The sequence below is a fragment of the Harpia harpyja genome, chromosome 6, assembly GCF_026419915.1.
Source record: "Harpia harpyja isolate bHarHar1 chromosome 6, bHarHar1 primary haplotype, whole genome shotgun sequence".
NCBI lineage: Eukaryota > Metazoa > Chordata > Aves > Accipitriformes > Accipitridae > Harpia > Harpia harpyja.
In genome coordinates, this window is record NC_068945.1 from 21,830,440 (window position 1) to 21,845,067 (window position 14,628).

Here is a 14,628-nt window from a genome sequence, read left to right on the forward strand (position 1 = left end):
ATTCAAGAAGAGCTCTTCATATTCTTGAGGTTGATCATCATAATGTAAAATTGGGTGTACTTCAATGGGTCATAGGGTATCAAAAGTTGGAGTATCCACCAAACTCAGTGATGTCAGCATAAGACAGGCACTTCCTTGGAATTGAGGGAGATGTCTTTTTTCATTTACCCTTGGATCTTGATCTGCTGGAAAGAGATACAGAGAAATTCCACGTATTTCAACAGCTGGTTTGGAATTATCTGTTGTTGAGTGGTGTGAGCAGATTTCAGGGAGGTTCTTCAAAGCATTGGTGTTACCTTAAGTTTGCTTCTCAGACTTCTGTCTTACTCTTCCATTCCATATTTGTTTCTCTCTCTCCCTAACAAAAAATAGCAGGCTTGCAGTTGAGAAAGCATGTCTGTTCTTAAGCTAAGTTCCCTGGCTGAACTCAGCATAGTTTCTGCAGCAGTTCAAGGCAAACCAGCAGACTTTGCTGAACCAGCAGAGTGGTACATTCATGTGCTTTTCTGCTGACTTTTTTTAAAAATGGAGCTAGATGTTTTGTTAGATGCCTACTAAGTGACCATGTACCTTACCTCTTGGAAATGAATTATGTGCAGTTCTGTTTTGTTTGAACAGATTTATTTTGGTATGATAATGAAGCTTTTTGGACATTCCTTTGTACTTTGACATTGGAACCATAAAAAAAAGCTACACCATTCTACAAAGCTGTCTGTTGTGGAATAGCAAAGTTAACTCAATAATAGTTAAACAGGTCAGTGTCCTGTTCAAGGGGGAACATAATGAGGTTTAAGGATGATACATCCTTCTAAATGGCCTGTCTTGTTTTGCCTTTGAAGGAGCAAAGAGAAAAGAAAGAAAGAAAAAACGCCAGTAGCAAGATAGGCAACAGATCAGAGGAATTAAAGTGGAAAAGATACTGAGACTTGCAGGAAATATTGGATCAGAGATCATCCAAATTCTGTCAAAAACTTTAGCTATCTTACAGAAATTTTCTACTGAGATGGTTAGTTTGGCTTTGATAGTTCAGCAGCTTTAGCAGGATGTTTAAGAAATTAGAATTAGAGCAAAGCCGTGGGTTCTGTGCAAGTGATGTTGTGGCTTAGAACCACTGGTCCATATCTGACTAGCCTGTGTGTGTGTGTTGTCAGGAAGGACTGGTTTATTTCAATTCAGGAGAGACTGCAAAAAACCCCTTTCAAACTCAATGTCTGGTTGTTTCAGATTTAAAATGGTAATAATGCTAAAATAGTTTTTAGCATATTGAATTAAAACTGTAGGAGTGAATGGCATATCGTGGAGCCTGGCATCGTGGGGTGAGAAAAATAACTGGAACCCATTGAAGTGCCATACATCTATCTAAAATCATGTTCACCTTATCTGAGCCTGATTTTGGCAGTTCAGTACCCTACTTACATAGCTGTGCTTTCTAGCATTGACTACTGAAAACTTAAGGAGCAAAAGAAGTAAGCATGAAGAAAGTGTAAAAGTCCGTAGTATATGTTCCACAAGGGCTTTCCTGGCTAGCGTTAAAGAGAACATTAAGGATTTTGTGCTGGGTGTTAGCATAGGAAGCTTTCCAGAAGAAAAGAGACTAACGGGAAATGCAGTTGTGGTCTTCCTGAAAGTAATCATTGTAGGTTTTGGGCAACTAGGACATAAATACTTCGAAAGAACAGATCCTTTATAATTTTTTTCACATTATGATTTATTGAAAGACTTGGCGAAATTATTGGATGCTAAAGGGAAGTTTGAAAAAAAAAATTAATTGTACTTTATTCATAAGAGTGAGCGGAAAGGAGCTTCAAACCCAAGAGACGTTACTGAAGCAAATGCTAAATTTGGGTAAGACTAAAGGGTAGACAAGTAAGGGAAACTCAGGAACTTAACAGAAGAAAATTATTTAACCCATGTGCAAAGCCATGAAAGTAAGAGAAGTGTGAGATTGGTGCAGAAGAGAAGATCATGGTGATAACATTGGTGTTGCTGCAGCATATTGAGCCTATAGGGCATTTTAGTCTAGGTCCTGATTCTCATAGCTTCTGTGTCCAAAAGAGAACATGTGTAAAAATATTTTTGATAGTAAGAACACTTTCTGTATTTTTTACCAGTTACTGTTCTGAGAGTTTTAAATGTTGTAGTAGGAATGAAGAACAGTTGGACTTCATGTAAGATGTTGGGAATGTAGTAACAAAACAAGGTACAAGTTCAGATCTGATACTAGATCTGGATACTAAGATGGCAAGTCTGACTGGCATAATAGAGCGATTAATGAGGACAATTTAGAACAAAAAGTTTCTCTGGTTTTTGGATGGTGCCAGAGTAGCCACTATGTATTCTTCCAAAGAACTAGTATGCTAAATAGCTTATCAAAGCTGTAGTGGAGGCCAAAATGTCTTTGAAAGCCACTGGTTTAGGGTAGTGGGTAATAGACTCAAGAAGAGTCACAGTATGGTTTTGTTGTGCTTTGAAGAGAGGCAGCTGTTGATGGGATGTTGGGGAAAGGAGGATATGTTGATCAGGGTTCATGCATTTTGAGATACCAGCATATGGTTCATATTTAGAGTTACATATAGGTGAGAATGTCCCAGAAGACAGGTGCTGTCTTTTAGTGATTTTGTATGTGCCAGGAGATAGGTATGTAAGTATTGGCATCAATGGGTTTTGGATCCAATAGGGGAAACCCTTGCATCTAATTTACACTGGCGAAGTTTGTAATGTTAGTTCACTGAATAATCCTCTGGACTGCTTTGCTCTCTTCCTTTGAAACTCGGAAACCTTAGCTTGCTTATTTAATCTCATTAATACTCAAAGTATATTTAATTGGAAGAGTGGTTAGTTACTACAGTAGCTGAGAATACAGCTCTATTACCTCAACTCTTGCATGTAAATCTGTTTTTAAGTAAATATACAAGCTTTTACAACTGAAAAAATAGTACTTACCTGCAACATGCTGAGTAATTTCAGCTTTCGTTAAATTTGAATGAAGGCTGAATGAACACTTCCCGCGGTTATACATACTAAAACTAGTAACTGAGTTAAATATAATTACAAGGAAGACTCAATTAAAAATAACTATCTGTCTAACCAGAATAAAGCCTTACAGGTTAACTAGGGAGAGTTTTCTTTGAGATCACTGAAGCACTGCTTGTATGAGTCACAAAAATAAGAGTGAAATAAGTTTTAGGTTTTGTAAGAGTATAGCAAATACTTACAGTAATTGTACTTCCATGTACTTTAGCTATGTGGCTTATTCTAATAACTAGGAGTTCTAGCAAAACCCAAGCTGTATTTGGAAATTTGTATTTCAGATAAGAAGTGGGTATAAGCAAATCTAGTTTCTACCTAGAAGGCATAGCTATTTTGACAGCATGAGTTATGATGGCTCTGAAAAATTTTAGAAATCTGTCTCTCCCACTTGGTGGCTTTGAAGAGTATAAAGCTGGAATATATACTTTTGGGACTACAAAGGCGGAGTTTCAGTTCATGGGGCAGCACCTGATTATTGGTTATTGAATCGCAATCTTCATCTCATTCCAAGTATAGCAGGTCAAACCAGTTGAAAAAAACCCTAAAATGTATTGAAAAAAGAAAATAGACAAAGATCTTGGAATCTAGGAGGAATGAGTAACTTCAGAAATCCTTTGAACTTACTTAAATACCCTGGCACGCAGCAAGTTTATCTGCCTAAGTTTGCTAAAGGTGACCTGGAAAGGCTGTTGTGATGTTTCTTTTTCCTGTTCTGTGTGTGTGTTGGGGGTGGTTTTCGTGTTTTTTGTTTTTAATTGGGTTCCTGCCTTTTTTTTTGTCTTTGTTTTGCTGCTTTGACTTAAAGAATGCCTGAAAGACTTTTTTGTTGTTATGTTTTGCTTTGCTTATTTTGTTTTCACTGTTGGGTTTTTTACACTAGAAAAACAAATATCCACTCTCTTATTCTCCACTCTCACTTGCAAAAACACCTCTGGGTATCTGGGGGCATAGCATGATCGTACCTCTCTGGCAACAAGACTGATTTTAAAACTTTTCTTGTCCTGCAGTAGTTCACTGCCCAGTCAACAGTGCTGAGGTAACTGATCCTTGGGCTAAAATGATGTAATCAATCTGGTTTTACACCACAGTCTTGCAGAGGTTTGCATTGGCATACCTGTGGAGGAGACAACTGGCAAAGGAGAAAGGAGGGAATTTCTTTCATGGGAGTTTCTGCCAGAGAACATGTAATATTGAAGTAATGTCTCAGTGATACTTGCTTGTTCTAAATTTTTTTTAAGAAGCTGTGCTGAGTCCTTGAGAATACTTCTCTCTCTCTCTCTCTCTCTCTTTTTTTTTTTCAAAATAGTATTGAAATTAAGGGTTGAAAGCAGGTAAAAATTTTCAATGTCCTGATTTCAATTCACTTCCTTTAATTGCTTTACTTCCATTTTCTTGACTTTTTTTATGATGTCCTTACTTTGATATTTCTCCCTAGTCAACTAGTCTGGTTAGGACTAGAATTTTTATTGTTAAGAGAAGAGGGGGAAGGAAAAGGAAAAAAAAAAGCACAAGATAAAAAAAATTTAAGAAGATTTTTAAAAATAAAATTTTCAGGCCTCCTTTTTGTAAAGAAACAGAAAAAGGGGCACAAGCCCAATTTTTTCTCCTTTGCAGGTCATCTTTAATGAAAACGAACTGCTTCAAACTCCAAGTGACAGCAAAGAGGGGTCAACAACCCTTGTGTTGTAACTTCATTTCTCAGAAGATATTTGCTTTGAGAGGCAACATGATCCAGAAGAATAAGTACAGCATTGGGAATCTGGAACTCCTATCTATGTTCAAATTCCAGTTCTGTCAGTAACTTGCTATGTAGCCTAAGGCGAGTTTTGTGCTAATTTTCCTCTTTCTTGAAGGGGAAACTGGGACATAGTTCTACATATATATTATTTCTCTGCATAGGATGTAAATATTTGCTTCCTTTGTAACTTAATGTACATTTATCTTGTGCAGGTGCAGAAGCTGGATTTTTTTTTTTTAATGAAACTGAAAACTAAACTAAAATCTAAAATTTTCTCCTTGTTGCTTCTGCTAGCAGAATTCTATCACTGTGATCTGTAGGATATAGCAATCTTCAGACATCTTGAAGCTTTTGTTTGCAGCAGTGCTAAACATTGATAGAAACGGATGGTAGTTACCTAAACGAGTATCTGCATAAGCATGTTCACTATTTTTACCACCAAACCCCCCTTGAAAGTATGACTACAGAGGCATTGTAAAGGAGGAGTTAAAAATGAAATAATGTTATGAACATGTGAAGTGGTGTTGTCCATCATTCATAGTTTTCGACCTGTTGTTCAAATTGTGGATTCATAAGAATTTTTTCTTGTGTGCGTATTGACTCTGTGCAGAGAGGTTTTGGTCTGCTCTCAGATTTGTTTTCTTTAATTAAATTTTTTCTCTAGATCTCTTGGGTATAGTCCAAAGAGCCCCAGGAATTAACAGACCAGAGTTTGAAAATTAGTATGCATTGTTTGCAAATCTGTTCTAGGATAGCTTTACTGATAAGCTTAACTGGAGCGCTATCTTTAAGTGGTGATGCAGAGATTCTTGGGAAGAACGCTGCTATTCAATACTGTGTGTACTTCTGAAACTCCTAAGCAGGTGAACAGAAACTAAAATTAAAGCGTCTGTGTAAACTGAGGGAGGCTTCTAAAATCAGAGCAGTGCTGATCATGTTGTGTCTTTTAGTAAACATTTCACAAGAGCATATTGTATATAGTAAACATTATATAGCTTCTAAGTGTGCAGTGTCGGGCAGAAAGTAATGGTTTGACTTTTATTGTGTCAGGTAAAGATGTTAGAGTAACACTGACAAAATGGCCACTTTCTTTGAAAAGTCACATTCGATTACTTTTATGCAGTTATTTATAGTGTTCCTGTCCCTCAGGCAGTTTTCCGTTCTCATTTCACTGTTTTCAGAAAACTGTAAAAGTGCACTGATGATATATGAACGATAGCTCGTATGTATATTTTATATTTATTTTAACAGCTACCTTTTCTTCCTCATGTCAGGTCTGCACAAGCTGTGAAGATAATGCAGAAGCTAATGGGTTTTGTGTGGAATGTGTAGAATGGTTGTGCAAGACCTGCATCAGAGCTCACCAGAGGGTTAAATTCACAAAGGATCATACTGTAAGACAGAAAGAGGAAGTATCTCCAGGTAACACACTTGAGTTATAATTTCACAGGGAATGTGTGTCTACATTGGAATACTGTATTAGGCCACCACATTTCTTTTTAAAGTGATAAATTTCAAAAATTGTGTTCCTTAATTCTAGTAGATGTAGAAGGAGAGATTCATTATGATATAACCCTTTGGTGCATATGAATTAGTGGAACCATGTTATTTTTCTGGTTGGTAATGGATATGTTTTAATAGTTTCCTGCCTCCCAGTCACTTACTTCAATTTCATTGCTGAAGGCTGCAACCATTTGAATAAATTCTGGTGGTTTTTTGGCTGCTTTCCATCTAAGTGGATCTCTTAAGATCCAGCTAATAAAAGAGAAAACTATTTTAAGCATTAGATGCATTAGAATGTAGCTGCTGAAAAGGGAGACTTTGTCATGGCTAGGTGTATGACAGCCATTTTTCTGTCAGATATGCTGCATGGTGGTAAGAAACCCTACAGATTGGTATTTCATGTGATTTTTGTGCAAAGTGTTTTAAAACAATAAATACCCATAGATTTTTATCTTTCACCTGGTATGATTGCAAATTATTGTCTAGACTTTAGAGATCAGCTGCAGAAAATACTTCTTTATGCATTTGGCTGCTCTAGTTTTTCTAAAGGGTCTACCAAATGGTTTATATGAACTTTATTGTTGTATGCTGCTGCAAAAGGAGCACTAATAGACTATACTTTTTCAGCACTCTGATAATAAAGCATGCTCTGTTAGCAATACAGTGTGCCAGAATTCATGTTTTAGCCAAGTATATTTTAAGTTTGAAATGTTTTGCCTTAAACACTTCATTAATGTTTAAGGGAATTATCTTATGAATTGGAGTGTTTTTCCTCAGTAGGATCTATGATAATTCAGGTTGGGAGGGACCTCAGGAGATGATCTAGTCCAGCCTCCTGCTTAAAGCAGTCAGCTATGAGATCAGATCGAGTTGCTCAGGGCTTTATCCATTTGGGCCTTGAGAACGAACAAGGATGGATGTGGCGTACAGTACAGCCTCTCTGAGAAATCTTGACTAGTCTCATGGCAAAGAAGGTTGTACTTTTATTCATTGAGAACCTCTTTTGTTTCAGTTTATGCCCTTTGCGTCTTGTCTTTTAGTGGCATTGTAGGACAATCATAAACATAATAGGATGCTGATAAACATTCTACTGGTTCTAAAAAGTCCATTGGACTTGCATGATTTATCGTGTGTGTGTGTGTATATATATGTATAATTTTTATAAATTATTATGTATTGTTATAAAATATGTATTATAATGTATATTTATTTTCATTCCATCATATCTAGTCCTGTGAATTTTGTATATAATGTGGACTTTCACTTCTGTAATCTTTATTGCTCAAAGGGTAGCTTCCAGTATGATACTTTGGAGATATGCACTATATTGTGTATCCCACTTTCAGATGTGGTTAATCAAAAGTGAGTACTGAGTGTACTTTCAGGAGAGGACAAAAGCAGTAGGCAAAACTGTCTGACTGTTAGGCTGAACGTGACTTGGTGGTGGGAATGTTCTCTGTGCGTTCAGGCCTCCTCTGAGTCTGCTGGTCAGTTTCAAAGAATTTTGACTGAACGATACAGATTGGAAAATAACTTCTTCCAGGTTTCATGAAAATAAATAAATGAATAGGTATGGAGAAGGGACCTTATTTATCTGCAGTTAAGGATGGGCTGCGGTGTGAAGCCAGTTTTCATTATAGGCAATATAATCCTCATGAACTCAGTGTCCAACCCAACAAGAAATTAGGCTTTGTCAGTCAAATTGTTTGAAGAACAGTTTTCAATTCTATCATCTGGTGGTGTTTCCTGTGCTCTTTGGCATATGCTTACTGGAAACTGAAGTGAGACCTCGCACCCATTTAGAATGGGGTCCTGAAGGGACATTCGTAACTTCTGGTTATTATATTCTGTACGTTTTATGCTTTTGAATGCCTGTGTCTTGGTATCTTCAAACCCCCTTTCACCCACTTGACTAAGAAGACAGAGCAATGAATTAAGTCTGCAATATCCTCTTTTCCATTTAAGAAAGGAACTTGCTGGTTGTGCAATGTCTTTTGCAACTGCAACAGTACTGGCTACTCCTTTTGTAAATAGTTTTGTGCGACCATAATAAGTTATGGTAAAATAGGTTCTAGACATTTTCCATGAGAGAAGGTGTTAGCTCCATGCTTGATCAAGAGTGAGACGTTGCAGTTTGAGCTTACAGCTGTTATATTCTTGATTAGGTGGCCTGATACACACTTCTAGCATCTAGGTGAGGGATGTGGTAAGGAAAAACAGGAGAATGCAAATCTTTAGTAATTTCAGGAGACTGGACTGACATCTTCCTTTATTCACAGAAGCAGTTGGTGTGACCAGTCAGCGACCTGTGTTTTGCCCTTATCACAAAAAGGAGCAGTTGAAGTTGTATTGTGAAACCTGTGACAAGTTGACCTGCCGAGACTGTCAGTTACTAGAGCACAAAGAGCACAGGTATCGAAACAAAGAGTATCTTTTATGCAACTCACATACAGGAAGATAGCTTGAAGTTGATTGTAGCTCTAGCCGTATGGAGTACAGTCAGGTGAAAAAAGTGCAAAATAAAATTTTCTGCTCAGAAATGAAGCCCACACATAAATAGAGATTGTATGCAAAAAGAGCGTGGCTGATGAGTGTGTGACAGTTCAGAATAAAACCTAATTTTTCCAGTTGTTAATCTGGTGATTTAAGCACATGAGCTTCCTTTACTGTCAAGTTATTTGGATAGAATTTGTTGCTGTGCAGGTCATCAGAGAGTCCTTAGAAAGCACAGGGGCTGTGTTATGCAACTGTACACTTCTTTGTAACTTCTCCATTTGTTCTTCAACAAGATGATTATATAATAGAACATTACCAAACAATTTCAGAATGGAGCAAATGGATATATTTTTTCTGTGAAGAGCCCTTTAAAAGGAAGAGTAAACCTAAAGTTTGGCTATACTGTACTTTGACAACACTATTTATAACAGTGAAATCTTCAGATTGCTGTTCTTTGGTCATCTCTTTATCGGCCACAGAAGCTGGAGAGCAGGATTATATACAACTTCTGGGTACAAGACAATAATCTGGCTGGCTAATGCATATAGTAGTGGTCTGGGACAGATGTACTCTTAGCTTAAATATTAATATGCTCACTATACCTGATGCAGCCACCCAAAGAACTTGCTTGCCTGACCAGGTGAACATCAATAGGTAGAGAGGTGGTGACCACTTTTTCTCCCTGGAACAGGCTAAACCTTGCTCTTGCAGAGTTGCAGTCTTTCTCTTCAGTTCTCCTTTTCTTAGGATTTATATCCCTTTCAGAATGTGCCACCTCTTTTTTTCCTCAAATTGTTGATGATTTCAGTTCCTTGATTTAAAATGTTGCTGACTTCTACTGACTCGGCGATCTCTGTTCTTTCTTCTGTTTCTACAACCTTATCTTGTATGAAGTAATAGCTTACATGCACTTTCACTTACAAAGTGATGACTACAGCACAACATTAATTTTCCTTTTGCTATAATTGGGCTTTGGTCACGCAATATCCCTTCATATTTATGAAAATCATAAATTCTCAAAAAAAAAAGACAGGAAATATATACTATAGATTCAGCTATATTATAAATAAAATATATCAGCATTTGCTGAGATATATTTCCATGATGACAGTTAAATTATGGACTTGAGCAGCATCTTTATTCGATTAAAGAACTCTTTTGTAAGGCACTCTGCTTTTTAGCAAGTATATCACACCTTTTGCATGTGTAAATACTCACTGTTTTTTACTACAGGTACCAGTTTATAGAAGAAGCTTTTCAGAACCAGAAAGTGATCATTGAGACACTAATCACCAAATTAATGGAGAAGACTAAATACATAAAATATACAGGGAAGCAGATCCAAAACAGGTATGTATCGGAATTTGAGGTTAAAACTGACACAGAGGGCAACTTTACATACACTGTGATTTCTTGAAATGTTTAGATTATTGCATTTTGTACCTCTCTCCTTTTATGCTTCCAGAAAGAGAAACTCTAAAATCTTCAGTTTGTCTTAGTGACTGTTTAATGTGCTTGATTGTGTTGGGTAACTCTTCTCTTCAGCCTGTGGACTTAATGGGCAGCAATAGCTTGGGTGCAGCAAAACAACTTACGCAATAAAGACTGTAGAAGGCAGTCTTATATTCTTCCCCACCATCAACATACTTATTTTCTTAGTGTAGATCCCTCTTAGAAAGTGAAAGGTTATGACTCACGTCATTATAATGCTTGTGACACATATTTGAAGACTTATGTAATACTTTTATGCTTGGGGCTGTATTCACTCGGTACTACAAACCTAGGAGAAAAATAAATCTGTAAAATGTGTGCTGCAGTAGGCCTTTGTAACTGCTCCTTCAGCAGAGTTCAAAGGCAGTACCCAGGAAGATTCAACACAGTACGGGATGCTGAGTGCAACTTTAACTTTTCCTCTCTCTTTGTCTGTCTCTGAGGATGGTGGAGATGGAAAAAAACAGCAGAGACCCTTTTCTTCTTTTGCTGCATCTAAGTGGTTATTCTCCCTTGCATCTTAGCAGAAGTGATTTTCACAATATAAGAATATACTTTGCTGTTACGAGTTTGAGTACTCTTGGTGAAATAGCTAAATGAGGAAATCTGTTTATTGTTTTTGTTTCTGGAGTGGCATTCTACCTTAGATGGAAATTAGACTGAAACAGTTTTGATTGCCATGGGCCATTCCAGAAATGTGCTGGCCAATTAAAAATCAAGAATTTCAATTACAATGAGCATTTAATTTTTCTCAGTGACAGATGTCAGTAATTTTAGACTTACGGCATTAGAATTTTCCACCAGTTAATTAATTTTATTATAGGTCACTGTTACTTGCTCTTTCTAATTCTCCCAGTAATTTTCCTGACTATAAGTATCTGATGGTATATGTATTAATTGGTGCATATGACCAAGAAATATTGCAGTCTCAGCAATAGGGAGGGGGGTGGTTATACTGTTTGGAGGGTGGGTTTGTGAGCTAAAGAACATTATTTTCTATACTGTCTACTTACAGAATTCTTGAAGTGAATCAGAATCAAAAGCAGGTGGAACAGGATATTAAAGTTGCCATATTTACACTGATGGTAGAAATAAATAAAAAGGGAAAAGCTCTACTGCATCAGTTGGAGGTAATTTTGTTTCTATCGTAAGAAACAAAAATGTCACTCTTAATATTTTTTGTGTAGTTTCACATTAAAATAAAATCCATATCTAGCATTAGCCACCTGCGCGTGTCCTATTGCAGTTCCAAAGTGGAGAGATGTCCCACACAAGGCATTTGAGCAAGTGGGGGTTTGGTGGGGAAAGGGAGGAGGGTTTGTTTTTTGGGGGGTGGATGTTGTTTTGTTTGTAATTATTATCTGTGTTCCCTGCTTTGTGAATCAGGGCTGTCTCTGAGCCCGGTTTCTTTCTCCATGCTTTTGCAAGTCATAATTCTATGCATCATGCACAAAAGTGTTGCGGTCAGATTTTTTCATAAATTCAGCAATCCAATAGCAAATCAAAGGAGAGAGAATTGTCTAGAATGCATACCTGGAAAAATATTGCCTTCAATTGTGTTTTAGAAAGTGGGTGTGTATAGAATGGCACATACATATACACATACGAAAATGTGTCATAAGAGAAAATGGGATTCTGCACAGAAACTGCTGATATCTTGAATAAATGTATACTGACTTTTCTGTTTGATAGCTGCAGTCAGGGGGCAGGAGTGCTTTTTAGGAGAGCTATGTGAAAGCACTTGATCATTGTGAGTTACAAATGTGAAAGCTAATGCCTGTTAACTGTAAATTGAACCCTTTGACTGGAACTGCCTTTCTACTTGCAGACTCTGGCAAAAGAGCATCGGATGAAACTTCTGCAGCAACAACAGGAAGTGGCAGGTCTCTCTAAACAGCTGGAACATGTCATGAATTTTTCCAAATGGGCAGTTTCCAGTGGGAGCAGCACAGCACTACTGTACAGCAAACGCTTGGTAAGGTTAGGAAGATACCTCTCTCCATTTACTTAAAGACTATAGTCAAGGCAGATAGGCACGCACACGCTTGTCAGTAACACTAGGGAATTAGACTTTGTAATGACTTTCTGCTAATTGGAATATTTGTATATAGTTTTTCATGGTTTTCTCTCAAACATAAATAAAGAATGTTTCTAATAATGTAGCTCTCTGGTCATGATTCTCTCCTGAGAATTACACTACCATAGCATTGTTGTAGATCTGCAGAAGTAGGGACAACTTTTCTCTGGAGTGAAAACCATGAGGCAGTGAAACACTGGGCAAAATGTTGCATGTCCTACATCATCACTGAGGTTCTTTTCAGTACTTGTTACAGCTTCTGAGTTCAGAGAAAGATGGTATTTCTAAATTGTAGAGTCTGATATCCAGCATTTTAATGTAGAAATCAATGTATTGCTTTGTTCTGTCAGAATCATCTTCCACTAAAAGTCTTAAATTGATAAAACTGAATTGAGGCTTTTGCTTGTCCGTGCAGAGTTATGAAGCTAAATATTTCAATGCAATAAGGAGACTTAAGATCTGAGTGCATGTGGACTCACTAAGCTGACTGCTCATGATGAACAGAAATCCTAAAAGACTTGAATTAAAAGACAAAGAGTTGACCATGATTTGTCCAGAGGTTACTAGATTGTGCTAGCCTGATGCCAGAAATCTGTGGCAATGTTGAGGAAAGATGCTAGATCCCTTTTTTTCCAATTCTTATACCTGGATCACAAAGCTTTTTCTTCTTCTCATTGCTTAGTTGAGAACCTACTGGGGGGGTGGGAGTGGGTTTTTTGTTTGGTTGCTTTTGGGGTTGGTTTGGGGTTTGGGTGGTGTTTTTTTCTTCCCCCTTTTTTTTTGTTACCCATTAAAATTCTGCAGGCTATAGCAGATAGTGGAATATTACTTGCTTTTTATCAGCTTACTTCAAGTAGTTAAATTCATTTGGCCTGCCTTATACTGCCTCAGCAAGTCATATTTTTTTAATTGCATAGATGTCGTGCAATGGAGGGGTTTAGTTCACCTAAAGAATCACCTCCAATGGTATTAATAAAAAAAAAGATTTAATAGGAACTTATATAAAAGCATGACTTCACAGAATTCGATGGCAAGGTTCACTCTATTACTTAATACATGGATGAAATGCACAAAGGAAAATTAAGTCAGAATCAAACTAAAATTATGTATGCAGAGACCAAAGATGCAATAGGGTAAAAGAGAAACATACAAAGAAAAATTGAGTTAGAATTGATTTTTCATGATTTTTACAGAGATTGGGAATGTAGAAAGGTAGGGGAGACCCTCCCGTTGAGTCATCAGGCTCAGAGAAGACCCCTTTGCTTTCTAAACTCCTGTTGGAGTCTAGGTGCAGCTGGATCAACTCCTAGTCTCAGACTTGGGCAATGGTTTATATCTAAAGGGATTATGAGTATAATAGCAGCCTGGGATTCATTCACAGTCGAATAAAGTTCAGGACAGTAATTTAGGTGTAGATTTGAAAAGCAATGTTTGTAATATACTTGCTATAGAATATTCAGGTTAGCACACACACATGCATGAAGACACTAAGAGATATATGTAAGTGACTACAAGAGGTATACCTGTTAAAAATTCCCCTTGAGCTCAGTGAAAATATTCACAGCAAATGCTTCATCATCTTTCTCAACGGGCAAAGGGTCGAGCCTCAAGGAGTGGAGGGTATCAGCCCAAGTCTTGCTGGCTTTCGGCGACAGACCTCCCATCTTCTCAAACAGAAAAGTTTGTGAGCTCTGAGAGGTGTCCCGCTCAGAGGGAGCCCATTGCGGTCCAGGAGAGCTCAAAGGGTCTCACTTAGTACCGTGCTTTATAGGCTTGGGAGATGATAGGCTTTAGTCATCAGCAAATTACTGCAATTCCAGCTGTGCTGATACCATTTTGCATGAGTTACGCTTCAGATAAGGACGGCTCCAGGGCTGTCAGAGAATGAATTAAGATTCAGATAGGGGCTGCTCCAAGGCAGTTAGGAGCGGACTGAGATATGTCCCAAGGTTGTCAGGAGAGACCAAGTTATCTCTGCTCCCGTTCCCCGCCTCCGCTGGGCAGCAGGAGTCCTTGGAACGGTCAGCACGACTCCCTGTCTTAGCCATGTAAGAGTTCCTGGTACGGTCAAGGGACGCTTAACCGCCCAACTCATTACAGTTATGCTAAGGCCTAGCGAGACGTCCCGAGTTCGTAGGTCAGCCCAGAGAGGGGGAAGGAATGCACCACCACAATAGAGATAAAGGGCATCAAACTGAGTCATGTAGTTTGTAATTGCTTAGTGTTGCCACAAAGACTTCTGTTATGTGAGTAAGAAAACAAGTTATGTTGCAGGCATCTTAATCTTACAAAC

At 37.8% G+C, this 14,628-nt stretch overlaps 1 protein-coding gene across 2 annotated transcripts in view; it reads left to right on the forward strand.

The window, feature by feature from the left end:
• The window catches only part of TRIM24 (tripartite motif containing 24), a 67,447-nt gene that overhangs the window by 30,170 nt on the left and 22,649 nt on the right, over window positions 1-14,628 (forward strand). For both annotated transcript variants that reach the window (XM_052790349.1, XM_052790350.1), the window contains exons 3-7: window positions 6,043-6,190; window positions 8,551-8,683; window positions 10,001-10,117; window positions 11,274-11,388; window positions 12,087-12,233. In XM_052790349.1, the coding sequence (XP_052646309.1) occupies window positions 6,043-6,190; window positions 8,551-8,683; window positions 10,001-10,117; window positions 11,274-11,388; window positions 12,087-12,233 (660 nt within the window). The remainder of the gene's footprint in view (window positions 1-6,042; window positions 6,191-8,550; window positions 8,684-10,000; window positions 10,118-11,273; window positions 11,389-12,086; window positions 12,234-14,628) is intronic.